The 18,723-nt window shown below is 34.3% G+C and overlaps 1 protein-coding gene across 1 annotated transcript; it reads right to left on the bottom strand.

Moving 5' to 3' along the window:
• Nucleotides 1-14,256: 14,256 nt before the first annotated feature.
• Nucleotides 14,257-18,452, bottom strand: LOC115980115. Its single transcript, XM_031102391.1, has 2 exons — nucleotides 18,042-18,452; nucleotides 14,257-16,803 (listed from the first exon to the last, which is right to left on the bottom strand). Exon 2 carries the CDS (start codon nucleotides 16,687-16,689, stop codon nucleotides 14,431-14,433), a length of 2,259 nt encoding a protein of 752 aa, XP_030958251.1. The 5' UTR covers nucleotides 16,690-16,803; nucleotides 18,042-18,452; the 3' UTR covers nucleotides 14,257-14,430.
• Between the last annotated feature and the right edge of the window lie 271 nt (nucleotides 18,453-18,723).

Raw genomic sequence — 18,723 nt, forward strand, 5'->3', positions numbered from 1 at the left:
CTTATTTTCAAAATATTTCAGCATGTGAACAAATATCCTAGCATGTTTCTTTGTTTTTAACAACTCTAAGAGTTCATTGTTAGGACACCCTTCAAACATACTCATAGAGTCATTATCACAAACACTTAAACTACAATTCAGCATGGCCTTTTACATAATAGCATCCAAAACAAAGGGGTCTAGGATCGCACTAAGGTAATTAAATCACAACAAGTGCACCCACTCTGATACCAATTGAAAGTTCAAATAGTGTATAAAACACCCTTGAACGTTTAGACCCCTAAATACAAAATAACCAATCCAAGCTTTATGACAGACAACTAGTGTGCGGAAAATGAACATAAGCTATAAACAGAATTGGAAATCAATCTAAGCCAATTAAAAATCATATCCACAACAGAAAATAAAAGACAAAGATAAAGGGAAGGAAGATGCAAACACAAGGACAACACACGATATGTTATCGAAGAGAAAACCGAAGCCCTCAGCGTAAAACCTCTCCGCCGCCCTCTAAACGATAAGTAATCCACTAGAAAATATAGTTGGGATACATGAATAGCAATAGACCCTCCAAGCCTAATCTACCCAGTATACCTAAGCCCTCCAAGCTTCTTGCTCCAACGAGATTGCGCCGAACTTATTTCTTTTCTAGCTTCCCGGATTCCGCTACTTGACCATAGCATCAACCAATGTAGATTGGTTCCTTCCTAACTGCTTCCCAGAACACCAAACAGCCCTCTCACAGTAATGGATATGGTGAGAAAATGTTTTGGTAAAAAGACCTCTCAAGAGCTTAACAATGGAGAGGAAAAGAGTTGAGGAATTTGAAGAGTCTCTTATGTAAAGATTGTGGATGGATCAATCTTGTATAACACTAGGGTTTCTCTCTCAAAATTCTCTCTAGAAGCTCTCATTCTTTTGTGGGTATAAGGGGTATTTATACTGGGGTGAGAATGGAATGAAGAGTCAGGTTTTTCAAAACAGGGCTGGCTCCCGGCTTAGCCTCGCGGTTTGACTGAGTCGCGAGATCCAGCCGCGAGATAACAGAATGGCCAGTTGTCCTATTTTGTCCTGTAGTGCTCCAGCTAGCATGACGCTTCAACTTCTGGCATGCTTGGCACGTGTGCTGTTTCTGGCGGCTTGAAGCCGCGAGTCACCCACAAGATCCAGTCGCGAGTCTCTGTTTTCTTGCACACTCTTGAGCATTTCAACACTCTATCTCACTCACTACCCTTACAACAATCCCACCTAAATACAAGGTTACTAAATGCTGAAATACAAGTAAATTTGACACGAAATAAAGCCAACAAGATAGTTGATTAAATTCAACCTTACAATTTCAAAAGTAGTCACATGTCCTAGCTAGTAGACATAACCAAGGGTCCTACTTTAATCTTTCGAATAAAGCTTGTCCGCAAACAAGCTCAGTTTCCCAGCCCCAAAAGTTTTTTTTTTTTTTTTTTTTTTTTTTTTTTGAGACACCCCAGCCCCAAAAGTTAAGATCTCATTTCAGTAAGATAAAAAATAAAAAATAAAAAATAAAATAAAATTAAAAAAAAGGTTAATCAGGAGGTTTTACTCCCAAAAACCGATTCTTTTGTATGTATATATTTTCGTCAAACCTTTCAAAAAAGAAGATTTTAACCATGAAAAGTTGGAAAGGATTTAGTGTATTTGTTTTTTTGAGGTAGTATAAAGAGATGAAGAGTATAAATTCTAATTTCGCGGACGCAAATACGTTGAAAAAGCCAGTTGTTAATAGCAACCATGCATCTTTGAATTCAAATTATTTTCCATTTGAAGGATTTGAACTTTGAACTTGTTAAAACAAGCGTCTCTGCTTTAGAGCTCTCAAATTGTCTCACTAATTCTCACTAAATTTTTATGAATAAAGTTTTCCTCTAAATTAGTTTGAAAGAATATCCTTCAATTCAATACATGTCAATTTATAAAACTTATCCATATGTGTGATTTAAACAAATCCCATAATTTATTTAAAAACTCATATAACTAAAATTACATGCAAACAGATGTTTCTTTTAACTGCCAAGTAGTAAGTTAAAGGAATATGATTTTTTTCCCAATTCTAATTCAAACAAAAACTAATAAAGCAAGCTCTGTCTGACGGCATTGCCCAATTCTAATGATAAAAAATTATTTCATGCTATATATATATATATATATATATATTTCAATTAGTAATAGTATATAGAAACTATTATTTCTTAGGTTTTCTTCTTTTTTATGCATACAATTTCCACGTGATTTATCTTTAAAACACCAAATCCTTAAAGCTTTAATTAAATATAACACTTAATGTGTTTTGGTATTGTTTTATGTATAAATTATTAAATGTATAATTAACAAGTGCCCTAAGGGCAGACAAAGTTAATAATTAATAAATGTTCAAAATTATGAGTTATAATGCACAATTTTTAAAGAAAAATAACACATTTGTTAATGATTTATTGACTTAATTGTGCAGAAAATTATGAGCTATAATGCTTAATTAAGTGTACAGTTTAACTTTATTTTTATAAAAATATATAAAATTTTATTTAATAAAATTTTATATGCACCTTAACCATTGCTCATAGGGAATTCATTAGCAAAGCCAATTATTAAACAAATCTTAAAATAAATGTTGAGTCACCACTTACCATGTCGTTTCCATATTTAGAACTATACTTTTACTGCTTCACATATAAAAAACAAGGAAAAAGTTAGAGATACAAATCTTTTTACAAAATATATAACAAAATACTGATATGGTGAGTGATTATTGGTAATTAAAAAAGTAATATTTGTAATAGGTTTAAATAAAAGCTAGTAAAAATGTTATAAAATAATTTATGGTGGTAACATTACTAAAAAAAACAGTGTGTACTATACGAATCTACATATATACTAACGGTCCTTGTCTCATTGATCTATATATATTTTTTATTTTTGATTTTTAAAATGTGCTTTTCATAGTTAGAAAACAAAATTAAGAAAAATGGTAAAATATGGGGTTTACAAAAAGTTAGTCGATTGACAATTTGACACTAACTACTTTCCAACTAAGGCTCCACAAAGGCAGTTTTGGGACAAGGCAAAGTGTCCTACTTGACACAAAGTTAAATCTCATTTCAATTATTTTCACATTTCTGCTGCTCCCCCCCCCCCCCCCCCCCCAACACAAAAATGGGGCCAAAAATAATCAATAATTGATGCCCTTTTGCATTGCATGGTTTTGAAACCCGAACCATTCAAAAAACCGAAAAAGACAAAGGTTCAAAGGTTTTAAGGTTGAACCGAAGTCAAACCGAGGTCAAACCGTAATAATATCATAATTAAATTAATAATATTTATTACAAAATAATTAAAATAAATGCTTAAAATTATGTAATATTGACTAAATTAGTACTTAAAGAGATTCAAATATATCTTAATTTAAGATAAATATGATATTTGTTAGATTTTCTCTTGTTATTTAAAAGATTTTAAAACATTATATCTAAAAAATAATAAATAAATATAACTTTAAAAAAATATAACTAAAAAATAATAAAATTAAACTTTAATAAGTTGGCTATGATAGATGAAAAGAGAAGAAAAAAAAACTTATGACTCATAAGATCTCGTGAGACACCCAACCCCATTCATGCATTTCTCAAGCATCATGATCAAAGTTCACACGTTTCCTCAAGCCACATGATCAAACTTCAAACCCTACGGACTCTTGTCTTCTATTCTTTTAGCTTTCCCCTATAGCCTAAGCCTCTCTCTCCCTCTGTTATTTCTTCCACTATTTTCAAACAAACAGCAGTCTCCTTCCACAATTTTTCAACAAACAAAGAAGAAGCAAATGCAAATGCATATGCAAAAGCCAGAAGTAGATTTGTAGCCTTTCTTCCATAGTCTTTTTTTTTTTTTTTTTTTTTTACTTGTTTTCTTTTTCTTTCTTTTTTCTTTTTTTTTGGAAAGATCTGATGTTGGAGATTATTTTGAGCAATGTTTTGTGATTTTTTAGGAACCGTCAGACCTGTGTCCAGTTTTGAAAACTAGGCGGTTTGACCGCGGTTCAAAAGGTTCACTAAAAAATTAAAATTTCCGGTTTTGGTAGTTTAAAAAACCAAAATGATAGACGGTTTCTAGTTACTGCGGTCCGACCAGCCGGTTTGGTCCGGATTTCAAAACCATGTTGGATTGTCTTTTCCCTCGCGAGTTTCAAATTTCTCGTCTCAATAATTTTCTATTGAATATTGTGTTTGGTGGAGTGTAAAAAATGTGGAAGTGGATCATTACTAAGAGCATTAGCACCCAGTCTTCTGTATGCCATATGTTGGTATATTTTAACATCAAAGGCAGGGCAGAGCTATTGTTGGAGTGGGGGCAATGCACCCATCCCCCCCCCCCCCCCCAAGATTTTTTTGTTTAAAAAAAAATTAGTATATATATAATATATTATTTTTAGCAATTTGTTTCAATAAAATTGCACTTTGCCCCCCTCAAATTGATATATTTAGAAGTTATAAAAAAATATTAGCCCAACAACAAAAATTAAGCCCAAAGAGCACCCCAAAACAAACACAAGCAAAAAATAAAAATAAATAAATAAATAAATTCAATGATGATTCTAACTAGAGATCTAACTAGCCTAGGAGTAGGAGAACACCTAGCTTACGACAAGACACACATATAATAAAAAGTAAAAAAAGAAGGGGATTTCTAAGCCACTCAAAAACCCCAAAAAAAAAAAAAAAAAACCTAATAATAGTGCACCACCAATCACCAGTATAGCAAAAGCAAAGGCAAAAGCAGTGTAGCAAAAGCAAAGGCAAACTAGTCACCAGTGCACCACCAGTCCACTATAGCAGTCAGCACCGCCCAAACCTAATAATATTTTATCCATCTCTCATATCTGAATCTCTAATGCTTGGTTGATTAACTTAGATTTAATCATATGTGTTGATAGTGTTGTGAAGAAAATTAAAAGAAAGGCAGAGATGAGAAACTCCACCACATCCAAAAATAGAAGAAGAGACTAAAGAGAAAGACTCAAAGAGAGAGGTACACTCAACTCCATCTTTCTCTTTCAATCTTTAATAAGGCCTAAAAGTGATATTTTTTTTTATAAATAATGGTGGTCAAGTGGTGTCTTGTCGTCTCTAGTGACTAACAAATGTGAACTGTATAACACAACACCCATGCCATGTGATGTTCTTACAGTTCTATGCATTTCATTGTAGATTTGTAGTTTTGTTTGTTAGTGTTTTTGTCTACTAGTGTCTTCTAAAAATTAAAGAGATATTTTGTTTTGGATAAATAATTAAAGAGATCATTTGCAACTTTAAAATTTATTGGTTAGTTGTTGACAGCTTGTGTGCAAAATGCTTGTCTATTGCGTGTAATGATTGTAGATTATTGACCATATAATGACATGATAATTTCAAATTATATTTTATTTGTAGATTATGAAAAATTCAACTACCATATTTGATTTTTTCAAAAGAAAAGCTTCAAATGATTTAGAAGCAAATACTAGTGGTATAACATTGCCAACCACTAATGTTGAGGAAATCCTAATGTCCCAATTGAGGAAAATCTCAACATCACAATTGAGGAAAATCCTGATGAACTAGTTGAGGAAAATCTCAATGTTCCAATTGAGGAAAATCTTGACATCCCTATTGAGGAAAAATCTCAAACAAAATTTCAAAAGGTTGATATGAGTTTGTTGCAATTACAACGTTTTCAAAAGGTTGATATGAGTTTGTTGCAATTACAACGTGATCCTGGATCGCGTAGGCAAACATATACTTATCATGTTGATCAACAAGATGAGATCCGTACGTTATATTAAGTTGAGTCCATACCAACCTCTTTTTAAAAAATTTAAAAAATCTGAAAGGGCTTTCAAGGTTCTTGGTATAAGATGATCGCTTTAAGTCATGGCTTGAATATTCTCCTAAATACGATGCCACTTTTTGTCTACCGTGCTTTCTCTTTCATAAGCCAACTGGGCATGATAGACAAAATGCATTCACAGTTAATGAATTTAAGAGTGGGAAGAAAGTTTGAAATGGCGAAATTTGTTCTTTTAGTCTTCATATGGGGAAAGATCTTAACTTCACTCATAGATTTGCCCATAAAGCATGTCAAGATTTGATGAACCAGTCTCAACATATAGACAGGGTAGTGAGCAATTTCACTTCAGAACAAATTGCAAATAATCGACTATGATTGAAGGCGTCAATTGATGTTGACCAACATCTTCCCTTGCAAGCTATTTCTTTTAGAGGTTGAGATGAAAGCTCTACTTCAACCAATCGGGAAAACTTTCTTATGACATTGGATTTGATATTGGGCTATAATAATAATGTTGTTGAAATAATGACAAAAGCTCCAAAAAAAATGCCACCTACACATCACCTCATATTCAAAAAGAAATTCTACATGTTATTTCAACCAAAGTGAAATTGGTGATGCAAAGTTTTGCATATTGCTTGATTAAGCTCATGATGATGGCTTTATGCAAGAACAATTTTATGGGATTGTTCATGGTGTTGACACTGCACCATTGACCCTTAAAAATGATATATATTATTTGTTCTCTAATCAATGCTTAGATATTCAAAACATTCAAGGGCAAGGAAATGATGGTGCAAGCAACATGCGGGTGAGTGAAATGGATTACAAGCTTTGATTTTGAATGATTGTCCATATGCTTATTACATTCATTGTTTTGAACATCACTTATAATTGGCATTAGTAGGAGCATCAAAAGTAGTTGTCCCCTTTAAAAGATTTTTCAATAAATTGATTTTGATTATCAATAATATTCGTACTTCATGCAAACGTATTGAGCAATTAAAAATTGCTAGAGCTTCTAGCATTGCATATTTGATTGATATTAAAGAGCTTGAGATTGGGAAAGGACGTAATCAGATGGTCACTTTACAACGACCTGGAGATACTCGTTGGGGTTTACATTATAAATCAGTTTCTAACTTGATAAAGCTGTTTAGTCTAACATGTGAAGTTCTACTGAAAATCATGGATGAAGGAAATTCTTCACAAAAAGTAGAAGCACAGTCCGCTTATGAGGTATTAATTTTATAGTGTAAATGCATCTTTAATCCCTACATTTTGCTTCTTTTCCATTTTGGTCTCTACATTTTCATTTCACCACTTTTAGTCCCTAAATCAATTAACGCGTTCTATTTTGGTCCTTACCATTAGTCACTTAACAGAAATTGCTAATGTGGCAAACGGAGTCTATAGTTGGCACATTAAATACTGACGTAGTCAATAAAATACTATTAAAAAATTATTTAGTATTTAAAATATGCTTCAGCATTTTAATTTAAAATTTTAAAAACAAATAAATTTTAATTTTGCAATTCTAATTTAAATTAAAAAAAAAAAAAAAAAAAAAAAAAAAAACGAAGAACCTTTTTTTTATTTTCAGTTTTAAAGATTAAGAAAAAAACTTGTAGTAACTATCTCAATTTTTCTTAAATTTTCTTGTCAACCAAACACAACATCATCAATAAACACAAAACTCAAACTCATTTTCATTTTCCTATCTCTCTTTCTCTCAGGTCAAACACTCAAACTCTGCTCTCTCCCTCTTTGCTTTCTCTCATTTATTTTTCTCTTTAAGTTCAGGTTGTAGTTTTTGGGATATGGCTTTGATCTGGGTTTAGAGAAAGAGAGGCTGAGATGTGGTGGTTTGGATTTGGGTAGAGAGAGAGGGGTTGAGGTCGGCAGTGGTTTGGATTTGGGTTTAAAGAGAGAGGGGCTAAGATCGGCGGTGATTTGAAGCAAATCGGTGGTGAACCCGGCCCTTTCGCTCTTCCCAGCGATGTCTTCAGACCTTGTGGTGGTGGTGGTAGATCGGACCTTGTGGTGGAAGATCAATCATGGCGAGCAACCCCTCGTTCATTTAGGCTGTGCTTGCTATTCTGTTGTTGCTGGATTTGTAGCAAAATTTTGGGAATATTTTGTTGAGCTTTGGGTTTGATTTTTTGGGATATTTGATGAGTTTATAGAGATATTTTTGGAGATTCATCTAGGATTTTTTTCTGGTTTTTTCAATGAGTTTTTTTGTGGCTTTTCTATAGATTTTTCATGAGTATTTTTGGCTGGAAATTTAAGTGTTTTTCTATGGAGAGGTAGAGACATGAGAGGGGAAATCTTAAGGACCGAGATTTTTTTTTTCTTTCTTTTTTCAATGGAGTTATTGGGGATGTTTTTGCTGGTTTCAGGGACGGACCTACATTAGGGCAGAGGGGGGCCATTGCCCCCCCCCCCCCCCCCCCACCCCAATTTAAAAAAAAAAAAAAAAAAAAAAAAAAAAAAAACTAGTGTAAAAAAATTAAGAAGATTTGCTCATATATATTTGTCTCTCCTCCTCTAAAGTATTTAGATATTGACCTACAAGAAAAGAAATAAATAAATAAAATTCATGCCCCTTTAACTACAAAAACAAAATAAAAAAATAAATATGGACTAAACAAAAATCGCGCACAAAATAAAAAACACTTATTTTGTATGTTATACTTTGTTGATGTGTTTTATAATATGAAATTTTTAAGAAATACTTATTTTTTATGTAGTCTTTTTTGAATATGAAATAGATGTTAGTTTTATTTTCATAATTTTTTTTTTTTGGTTTTAAGCTTTGCCCCCCCCCCCCTCAAGTATGAATCCTGGTTCTGTCCTTGGCTGGTTTTGGTGGTGTTTGGTTGGATGTTTTTGTTGGTTTTGGTTCTAAGTATAAGAACATGCAAGAAAAGTTTATGTTAGTATCATGTTCTTGTTGGTAAATTTATTTTTTCCTAGGTTTGTGTTCTTGTGATTGAATTTTTTGGGTTTGTGTTCTTTCTTGTTCATGTTTAAGATGAAACTAGATCTGAATTCATGTGTATTTTGGGTTCTAATTTTTTTTTTTTTTTTTCATTTTACATTTTGTTAAAATTGATAAATTAATTTTTAAAAATCAAAGGTTGATGTGGATGGTAATGTGTCTTTTTTTAATTATTATTTTATGTTGACATGGCATTTTTTAATATTATTTTATTGGCCATGTCAGCATTTAATGTGCCAATAGTGGACTCCATTTGCCACATCAACAATTTCTATTAAGTGAGTAACGATAAGGACCAAAATGGAACGCATTAATTGATTTAGGGACTAAAAGTAGTGAAATGAAAATGTAGAGACCAAAATGGAAAAGATGCAAAATGTAGAGATTAAAAGTGTATTTATGCCTAATTTCATTTGAATTTGTCTTCATCTTGCATTTTGTTAATGAAACTATGGGGATCACTGATAAATCTTGTCAAGCTTTGTAAAACCAATCAAAAGACATTTTAAATGCTACGCATTTCGTTTCATCGACTAAAAAACTTATCCAACAATTTAGAGATGAGAAGTGGGACAACTTACTTGCTACTGTGATATCATTTGTAAGGAACATAGTATAGATGTCCCTAATATGAATGCTCATTATGTTGCAAGATTTGGTCGAGCTCGTCATCAACAAGAGGACATTAGAAAAGAGCATTATTATAAAGTGGATATTTTTAATGCAAGAATAGATTCTTAATTGCAGGAACTAAATCATCTGTTTAATGAGCACACAATGAAGTTACTTACACTTAGCTCAACTCTAGACCACGAGAGGCATATGAATCTTTTCAAGTCGGTGATATTTGTTCATTAGTATATAATTTTTATCCAATAGACTTCACAAATGATGAAAAGAACGATTTGAAAAAGGAACTTGATCTTTATAAGTATGATGTAGTTCAACATTCAGGGTTCAAGAATTTGAAAAATATTTTTGAATTATGCCAATGGATGGTGAGAACTAGAAAATCATAATACTATCCGCTTATTTATATAGTGGTCAAGCTTGTGCTTACTCTTCCTATTTCTACTACAACTACAAAGTGAGCACTTTCAACTATGAATGTCATCAAAACTGTCCTTCGCAACAAAATGGAAGATGAGTTTTTGTCAGACATTATGATGTTATTCATTGAAAGGGATATCAGTGCGACAATTAGTACGGATTCAATCATAGATGATTTCAAAGATTTAAAAAAATGGCAAGTTCCATTTTCATAAAATAATTGCATTGTAATATCTTAAGAAACTATAATTTTGTATATTTTTCTTTGTTGATGGTTTATTAAATGAATGTTTATTTGGAGTTTCAATTTTTTTTTTTTAATACTTCTGCCCCCCTAACTCTAAGTCCTAACTCCATCCTTAATCAAGGCACAAAAACAGCCCATTATCCCTTCCAATCCCAAAAATTTTTACAATTGTACTACAGTATTATCATAAATTTATGATGGTATTGTAACGCACTTGCAAAAATATAATATTCTTTTATATTACAAACATCTCATTCTTTCTCTCTCTCTCTAACTTATTTCTCTCTCTCTTGTCCAAGTCTCTTCTCTCTCATCTTAGCCTCCCTCCCTCCCTCTCTCTCTCTCTCTCTCTCTCTCTAGTTGAAGGCCATGGGTTCGTGGATTTCTCTCTCTCTCTCTCTAGTTGACAGCGGCGACATGGATTGGTGTGGTTGTGAGTTTGGGTTTTAGGCCGGTGGGTGGCAATGGCATGGTGGGTCGTGGTGTCTTTCATGTGGGTTTGGTCAAGGGCTTTCGTGTGGATTTGTGTTGGTTTTATGGGTATGTTGGCTTATGGTTTGATTTGTGTTTATGGGTTTGGTTTGATTTGATTTGTGTTTATAGGTTTGGTTTGATTTGATTTTTGTTGATTTGTGTTTATGGGTTTGGCAGATCAGGGTGGTGCCATGGCTATGGTTGTTTTGGCAGATTGATGGGTTTTTGCAGATCGATGGTGGGTTGTTTTGGTAGATTAGTGTCGTGGCCGAGGTGGTGCTACAAAAGTGATTGTAAAGTTTTGGGTTTGGGCGGTGGTTGTGTTGTTGATGATGGTGGTGGCAAGTGATGTAGCAATGGTGTTGTTGATGATAGTGGTGGCAGGTTGTGTTTGAAGATGACTTTGGTAATTCAACTGATAAAAACTAATTTAGGTGCTAAGTTTTGGAGATATTTCATCATTATATAAAATTTATTTAGGTTTGGGTTTGTTCATAGTGGTGGTAGCAGGTAGTTTTAGTGGAGGTGGTTTGGGTTTTGGGTTATATTATATTTTACTGTGTAGATATATTATTTTAATGTGTTGTATGATAAAATAAAAGTTGGAATGTTGGGTGTATTATAAAATGATATGATATAATAGATAAAATAGTTTTTAAGATGGTAAAATAGAATAGTTTGAAAATACTGGATACTGATACTCTAAGAGCATTCAACTTCAATGCAATAATAAAGTTTTGCAACAAATTTGGTTGTAGCTAATAACTACAACTTCTACTAAAAAAAATGAATATAGCTACATATTTTAAAAATCTAACTGTTAAATTATATGTTCTTAATACGGATATCAAATTGTCAATCTGATGTTATTTACTATTCAATCTATAAACTTTTTTAATACATAATTTTAAACTACAAAAACTTGAAATTTAAACATTTGATTAATGACATAGTTATTGATCTTTGATCTTCGAAAATTTGAAAGCATAAAGAATATAAAAAGAAAATGTAATTCAATGGTGGATTTGTCAAAATTCACATACAATAAAAAGATATTTAGTGGAGTTGTAGCCATTGACTACAAACAAGGTTGTAGCCAAATTTTTCCTTAACTAATTTGTCTAAATATCCCACTTTTATTATTTTAGCAAACTCAAGTTCACATACACTTACATTATGCCCAATACTTATCTCTTTATTTATTTTAATATTGTTTTTTCCTCTGCCTGGTACTGTTTTTAAATTTTTTTTCCTCCCCTATCGTCACTCCTCCAATTTCCAACTTCCCAGTCCTCAATCATCCTTCAATCCCTCCCCCCCACACCCCCCCAAAACCCAAAAAAAAAAATCCTAATTAAACACAAGATTAAATCCAATTTGAAACTCATATCTCTTATTTTTTTCGAAAAGAAACTTCATAATTTTTTTATCAGAAAAAACTTTACTAATTAAATTAACTAGAATCCACAAAGCTAATTGGAAACCACCTATTATGGAAGTCTTCTCCGCAATATATTTTTGTGTATAGTTCAATAATATATTTCTACTTTCAACTTCAGCATAATGTCAAAACCTTTTGGTTACACTTTTTAAAAATTATTATTTCCAGTAGTTAAAAACTAAAAACACAAAACTGTTGTTAAACATTTGTCAAATTATTAAGTTACCACGCAGGATTTTATGGCTTGTCAAGATAAGTCCTAAATGTCAAAAGACCCAAGAGTAGAGGGTGGGCTTTGGCCCATTAGGTTAAAAGGTTTGTATTGAACTGTTTAGGCTTGATTTAGATTCTAGGCTGTGTTTGAAGCTGTTCGGGCCAAGCTGGATATAACTGGTTATTGCGTTGAGTTATGTTTGGGTATTGGACTTAGGCTTAGCTGGGCCGTATTTTCAGAAAGGGCCACAAATGGAGCCTCTCTGTTTGTGCTTTGGAATATAATATATTTTATAAATTTAGCTTTTCTCCTTGACTTTAGTTGAGAATTCTGATGCTTTGCTCCATTTCTTGAGGTTCTGAGACTTCAGATGATGAATTAACTTGGGAAATTAACTCTCTAAAATGTTATTTTAATTTAATAGAGGGTCCCCCACTCCCTGTGTGTGTGTGTTAAGTCTATTTACCTCTCAACAAAAATTGAGAGAAGTTTCTCAAAAAAAAAAGCTCAAGTGGGTTTGTCCCACATCGCCTGTGTGTGTGTGTCCACAAGGGTTTAAAGCCTTCACACTCCCCACAAGAGTTACCGGCTTTTGTGTGGAGTGAGTTGTGTGATATTAAACTCGGCCCCCCACTCCCTCTGTGTGTGTGTGTTAAGTCTATTTACCTCTCAACAAAAATTGAGAGAAGTTTCTCAAAAAAAAAAAAAAAAAATTTAATAGAGGGTTATCTGCTTTAAAGGAACTACTCCTAAATGCTGATTTGTGTTATGACTTTTTTTTTTTCTTTCTTTGATAGGTGTTATGATTAGTCAATTAAAGTAGGTTTCTAATAGATTAGCAAACTGGGACTATTTGTTCTTTTTGTTGAGGTATGATTGATAGAATAGATCACTCATTTTATGAGTACTATTTCACCTAGAGAATTTGGAAGGATTTTTTTAGGAGATTAAAATTTCTTTTAAAAAAATCTGAAGATCCAAAATCATGCATTTTTAAATTGAGGGACTAATATCGAAAAAATCTCATATTTGCTGGAACAAAAATACAATTTATCCTATTTTATTTTATAAAATTTTTATTTTTATCCTTGGTGTTTCAGTTGATACAACATTAGATATAATTCATCTATACATGCATGCTAGGAACATGTGTGTTTATCTAAATCTGTTCGTGATATTAATTTAAAATTGGTAATTTTAGTAAATATGAAAATTTTCTTTGCATTCTTTTGTTTAACAAATCCCATCAATACTCTTCAAATTACAAGCAAGGATATCACTCCTGGAGACTCACAAATGGTAATGGAACCAGTTTATCTATAAGAATTACATTCAGAAAATTTTGGTGTCAGAGAAAGAACTTACCGCAATGGACTCCTTGAGTTATACGATGCATGATAGACTCAGCAAAAGAGACTCTAATCCATGTTACAGCTTTTTTGATGGTCACCTTTCTTGCTGACCCCTTTTTTCTTTCTCTTTTTTTTAACTTGAGATAAATGCAATACTTATTTTAATGGCTATTTCTGTGCGTCCTGGCTGGCTTCAAGGTATATTTTATAATCTTTTGGCCGCCACCACCATCACAACAGTTTTTATAATAATGATAAAAATAAAAATAAAAACAAACAAACAAAAAGTACCTTTGAAAAAGCTATAAAGGGTGATAATATCTTAATTTATTATCAAAAGTGCTTTTTATCCATATTTTTACTTTTTTCGAGATAGGAGATAGACAATTTTTTACTAAAAACCGCTTCTTTCTAGCAATAAAGACCAAGACTGAATTCATACAATATACTGCCATCACATAATTTGTGATATATGTGAAGTTGCTTTTCCATTTTCAGATGCAAAACAATGTTACATTTAAATAATGAAAATTATACTAAGTTTTACATACATATCAATGTTGCATTTTATAATTTATTTTATATGTACCAGACTACTACACTAGGAAACAGAAGCAGGGATAACCTACAAGCATGAAACGTTGAATTATTGAGCTTAATGTTCATTAAGGACAGCTAATAACAAAAAGAAATACAAACATTTACTTCTCAATCTAACTAATAACTACCACTTAAATAATCACAAAACAAGATTTCTTTTGCACAAGGTACATACTAAGTGTCAAGAGCAGCAACTTATATGGGTGCTGCACACGTTGTTCTAAAATGACCTGTCTGGTTACATCGACTACAATGCACAACTCGCTTCACACGACCACGGTCCTCTGCTCGAACTCGCTTCTTTCTTGGCCGTCCAGGAGGCCGAAGTGATTTGGGCGGGTTAATAAGAACTTCAGCAGCTTTACTGGCATTTGGATCTCCCTCAGATAACTCTTTCCATAGAGATTTATCTGGGATTGGATGTATGGTTTGCGAGTATGTCTTCCGATAGGTTGCAACAGTGAAACAGCTCTCAGTAAATCGATGGACATTCTGCCTGCAAGAGAGAAGCGCTGCCACAGCATGAGCACAGGGCAAACCATAAAGCTGCCAGCCCCGACATAGGCAGCAACGATTCCGAATGTCCACAATATTTGTTCCTTCATGAGATATGACTTCAAATTCAGCTTCATTAGCACGAAGCACCTGATATGTACGTGCACGCTCAAGAGCATCCGCTACACGCCTCTCAGCAGTAGGCACAAGTATTGATGTCCACTGCATACTGACCTCTCGGCGTTCGTTGAACCAAGTCATCAGCTGCCTTCTAATGCATTCCATCATCTGAATTATTGGAAGCCCAGAGGCCTCCAAAATCCAAGTATTTAACGATTCAACAATGTTAGCTGTTAAATGCCCAAAGCGTGTTCCCTCAAAATAGGCTGTAGCCCACAGTCGAGGGGGGATCCTTCGGATCCAATAAGCAGCATCTTGTGAAATCTCTTCAATCTCTAAAATTTTTGCTTCAAATTCAATCACAGTGAGAGCATGAGCCGCTTCCCATAGAAGGTTAACAAGCATTGTGTTATTAAACTCCTTACGAAAGCTTTCACTCAAGTGCCGCATGCAAAATCCATGAAATGCAGTTGGAAAATTTGCTTCCACGCCATCCACGATACCCTTCTGCCTATCTGACAAAATGGTAAGCCTTGGCATGTTTTCTGTATTAATTTCAAGCAGGTTGTGAAGTTCCGAAAGAAACCACATCCAATTATCATCATTCTCCTCATCAACAACACCAAATGCCAGGGGAAACAGACCACCATCACCATCAAAACCAGTAGCAAATAGCAAAGTACCCAAATACTTGCTTTTCAAATATGTCCTATCAAGCCCAAGGAGTGGCCGACAAGCATTAAGAAAACCATATATGGATGCCTGAAATGATATGAAGAGACGCTGGAAGCAGTTATCAGTTGGGTTTCCATAAACAGATGCAATACTCCCTGGATTTGTCCTTTTAACCTGTTCACAGTATTGCGGAAGCAAGCGGTACCCTTCTTCAAACGATCCACGCATAGCTGCCATGATTCGCTCCTTTCCTCGCCAAGCTTGCTTGTATGATAAGGTTATACCATGAACTCGGTGAATTTCTTCTAGAATCTCCTTTGGCTTGTAATTAGGGTTCTCCCGAAGTCGTTGCTCCACAGAGTTTGCAACCCACTGAACTGACGCTTGCTGATGACCAAGATGAGCAATTCCTCCACAAGTATGAGATTCATGGATTGTCCTGATCGTAAAAGTTGGAACTCCTGGGAGCTTTGCAGCGTGAATGCGCCAAGGGCATCCCTCAGTAGCACATTTGGCAGTAAAACGAGTCTTGTCAGATTTTATGGTCTGCATTTCAAAGTGTAGGGCAATAGCTGTATCCCTCAGTGCTCTCCTACAGCTCTTGACATCAGGGAACTCTTGCCCCACTGCCAGCTCATAATTAGGATTAGGTACAATTGCACGAGCCTGGATTACAGGACTGGAACTGACTACATATAGGGATTGATCAACAGTCATATCATGTGAAGGTTCAATCCCCATTTCCTGGCTCTGAGCAACAGCTAGTTCCAGATTCTCATCAAGTTCTTGGCTTTCTGAAACACCCAATTCATTGTTCTCCGATAAAGCCAACTCATGATTCTGTCCAGCAAGATCCAACTCGTGGTCATCATGATCAGGTTTCTGATCCATACCTAATTCATTCTCATGTCCATAACTGTGGCCATCATTCCCTTCTTGGTCATGACTTTGCCCCAAGTCCAATTCATGGTCATGGGCATGTCCTAAACCTAGTTCATGATCATGGGTCTGTCCCAAACCCAAATGATGGTCATGGGCTTGTCCCAATTCCAAATCATGGTTCTGCCCAAGCCCCATATTATGATTGTGGCCTAGCACCAACGGCTGATTCTGGCCAAGGGCCAAATTGTGACTTTGCCCAAGTATTAAATCATGGTTTGCCATTGATGTAATCAATCACAGTTTACCAAGAATAACAATAACACAACTCCCTGCCCTCCAGAACAAAGTACCAATTTGGAAATGGAAACACTGCCTTCCAATTGTATTGGAGAATGCCTGCCAAGAAAAATTACCACATATAAAAGAAACCACATATAATTGAACATACCAAACTTGGAAATCAACCCTTCATAATTCTTAGCTATCTTTCACTTCTCAAATCCATATATCCTTAAAACAGATTATTAATTCACTAAGTAAGAAATTTTATCTAACTAGAACAAACCAGGCCTCTCTAGCAAAAATGCATTTGCAAACAATATTAAAAACACGCGAAAGAACATATCCTTACATGTCATTACCACCGACTTTTAATAATATAATAATTAGACAAGACAAGAAGAAGCACAATATCCATAAGCATACACACAACATACCAAACTAAAGCGTGCATGCACAGGTGCTCACATTATTCTCTAAGATATAAAACAACAAACCAAAGTGAATAATCCAACCTCTGCAGCTGTTATCACCTTTGTAAATCTGAAAATCTACAAGAGCATTACCAACATTTTCAAAGAACTTCATCTCCAGTTTGACTGCTATGTAGATGACCTCATTCTACAACTTGAGTAAGGCACACCAAAATGCCTCCAAAGTTTCCACTAACACATTTACTCTACAACTCTGGCTACACAAACCAAGGCACAGGAAAAAAAAATCCAGCATACAGTAAACTAAACTGCCTAACAGAAAATATCATCGCATCTTTTGGTAGTAAAGAACAGGCAAGGAAAAAGGGAAAATTTTGAAATTTGGAATCTTAAACATAATTACATTGTTTTTTAGCCCCAAAACGTTTCAAACTTTTGCGATCCAAGAAACCATGAACCACCATCGATTAATCTTAACACAAATTATCTACCTATTACTCAACTCAGCTCAACTCAGCTTCCCACTCCCCGAAATTCAAACCACAAAATAAATTTTCCAATTTCCTGTTAGGTGATGACTTGAGACTGTTACAAGAACAACGAAATCCAAATTTCAAAACTGTGAACCTCACAAAAAAAGCGGATCCATTTACTGAAAATCTGAAGTAAACAAATGGGAAAACCTTGAGCTTGAAAATGTACATATTCCATTTCTTTCACTGAGCTCTCCAGCTCCTAAGCTAATCCAAAAAGGAACAAACTTGAACAAAAACACAAATCACACCCACCATTCAAAACAACCACAAAAACACAAATCCCGTTCAAAAACCAAAAAAGCCCCCCAAAAACAAAACCAACCCATCAAACAAAACCACAAAACATCTGAAAATCAAACCCCCAAAATAAACATAAAAAGAGTACCTTTACAAGTCAAAACCCTTGCTCCAAACCCAAGATTACATCCTCAGAAGCACTAAAAACGGGAAAAGAGGAACTGGGTCTTGCTCAAAACCCCGAGAATCAATGCCTGGAAGCTGCAATTCAAAGATCCATACTTGAATTGGGAATTAGGGTTTTGCAAAGAAAATGGAAAGGAAAATATTTTTTGAAAGGGAATGAGAGAAATTTGAAAAATATGGGTGGAGTGGGATTTGGCGGGTAATGGGGTGTAGGAGAAAATCGGAAATTGAGGGAGGAAAGGGCAAGAAGAGAGTGAGGGTTGGAAGGGTGGGATTGGGAAATTGAGAGGGGCAGAAGAGGAAGAGAGTATGTGAGGGCTGAGAAGGGAAAATTACAGGTTTCAGGGTTAGGAATGAATGAGAGGAGGGTATTTTAGGGAACAATCATTAATTTCTTTATATTCATTTTGGGAATGTGCTTTTGTTGGGTTTTCTGGTGTTACTGTTTTGTCCTTGTATTTTGGTTTTTTTTAGGGGCTCAAAAAATCAAAATTGGAAAGGTTATAAACTGGGCTTAGGAGGAGTTTAAGCCAACTTTTTTTTTTTTTTTTTTATCAACAAAAAAGGGATAGGGAACGACTAAGGTAGCAATCCTACCTAGACGTAATAATAGGGTGCAGGAAGACCACGGTGAATCACAGCTT

Source organism: Quercus lobata, chromosome 3 (assembly GCF_001633185.2).
Source record: "Quercus lobata isolate SW786 chromosome 3, ValleyOak3.0 Primary Assembly, whole genome shotgun sequence".
Taxonomy (NCBI): Eukaryota; Viridiplantae; Streptophyta; class Magnoliopsida; order Fagales; family Fagaceae; genus Quercus; species Quercus lobata.

What these genes read in the sequence shown, in the direction of transcription:
- LOC115980115 (XM_031102391.1), bottom strand. Translation starts at nt 16,689, where the DNA reads ATGGCAAACCATGATTTAATACTTGGGCAAAGTCACAATTTGGCCCTT.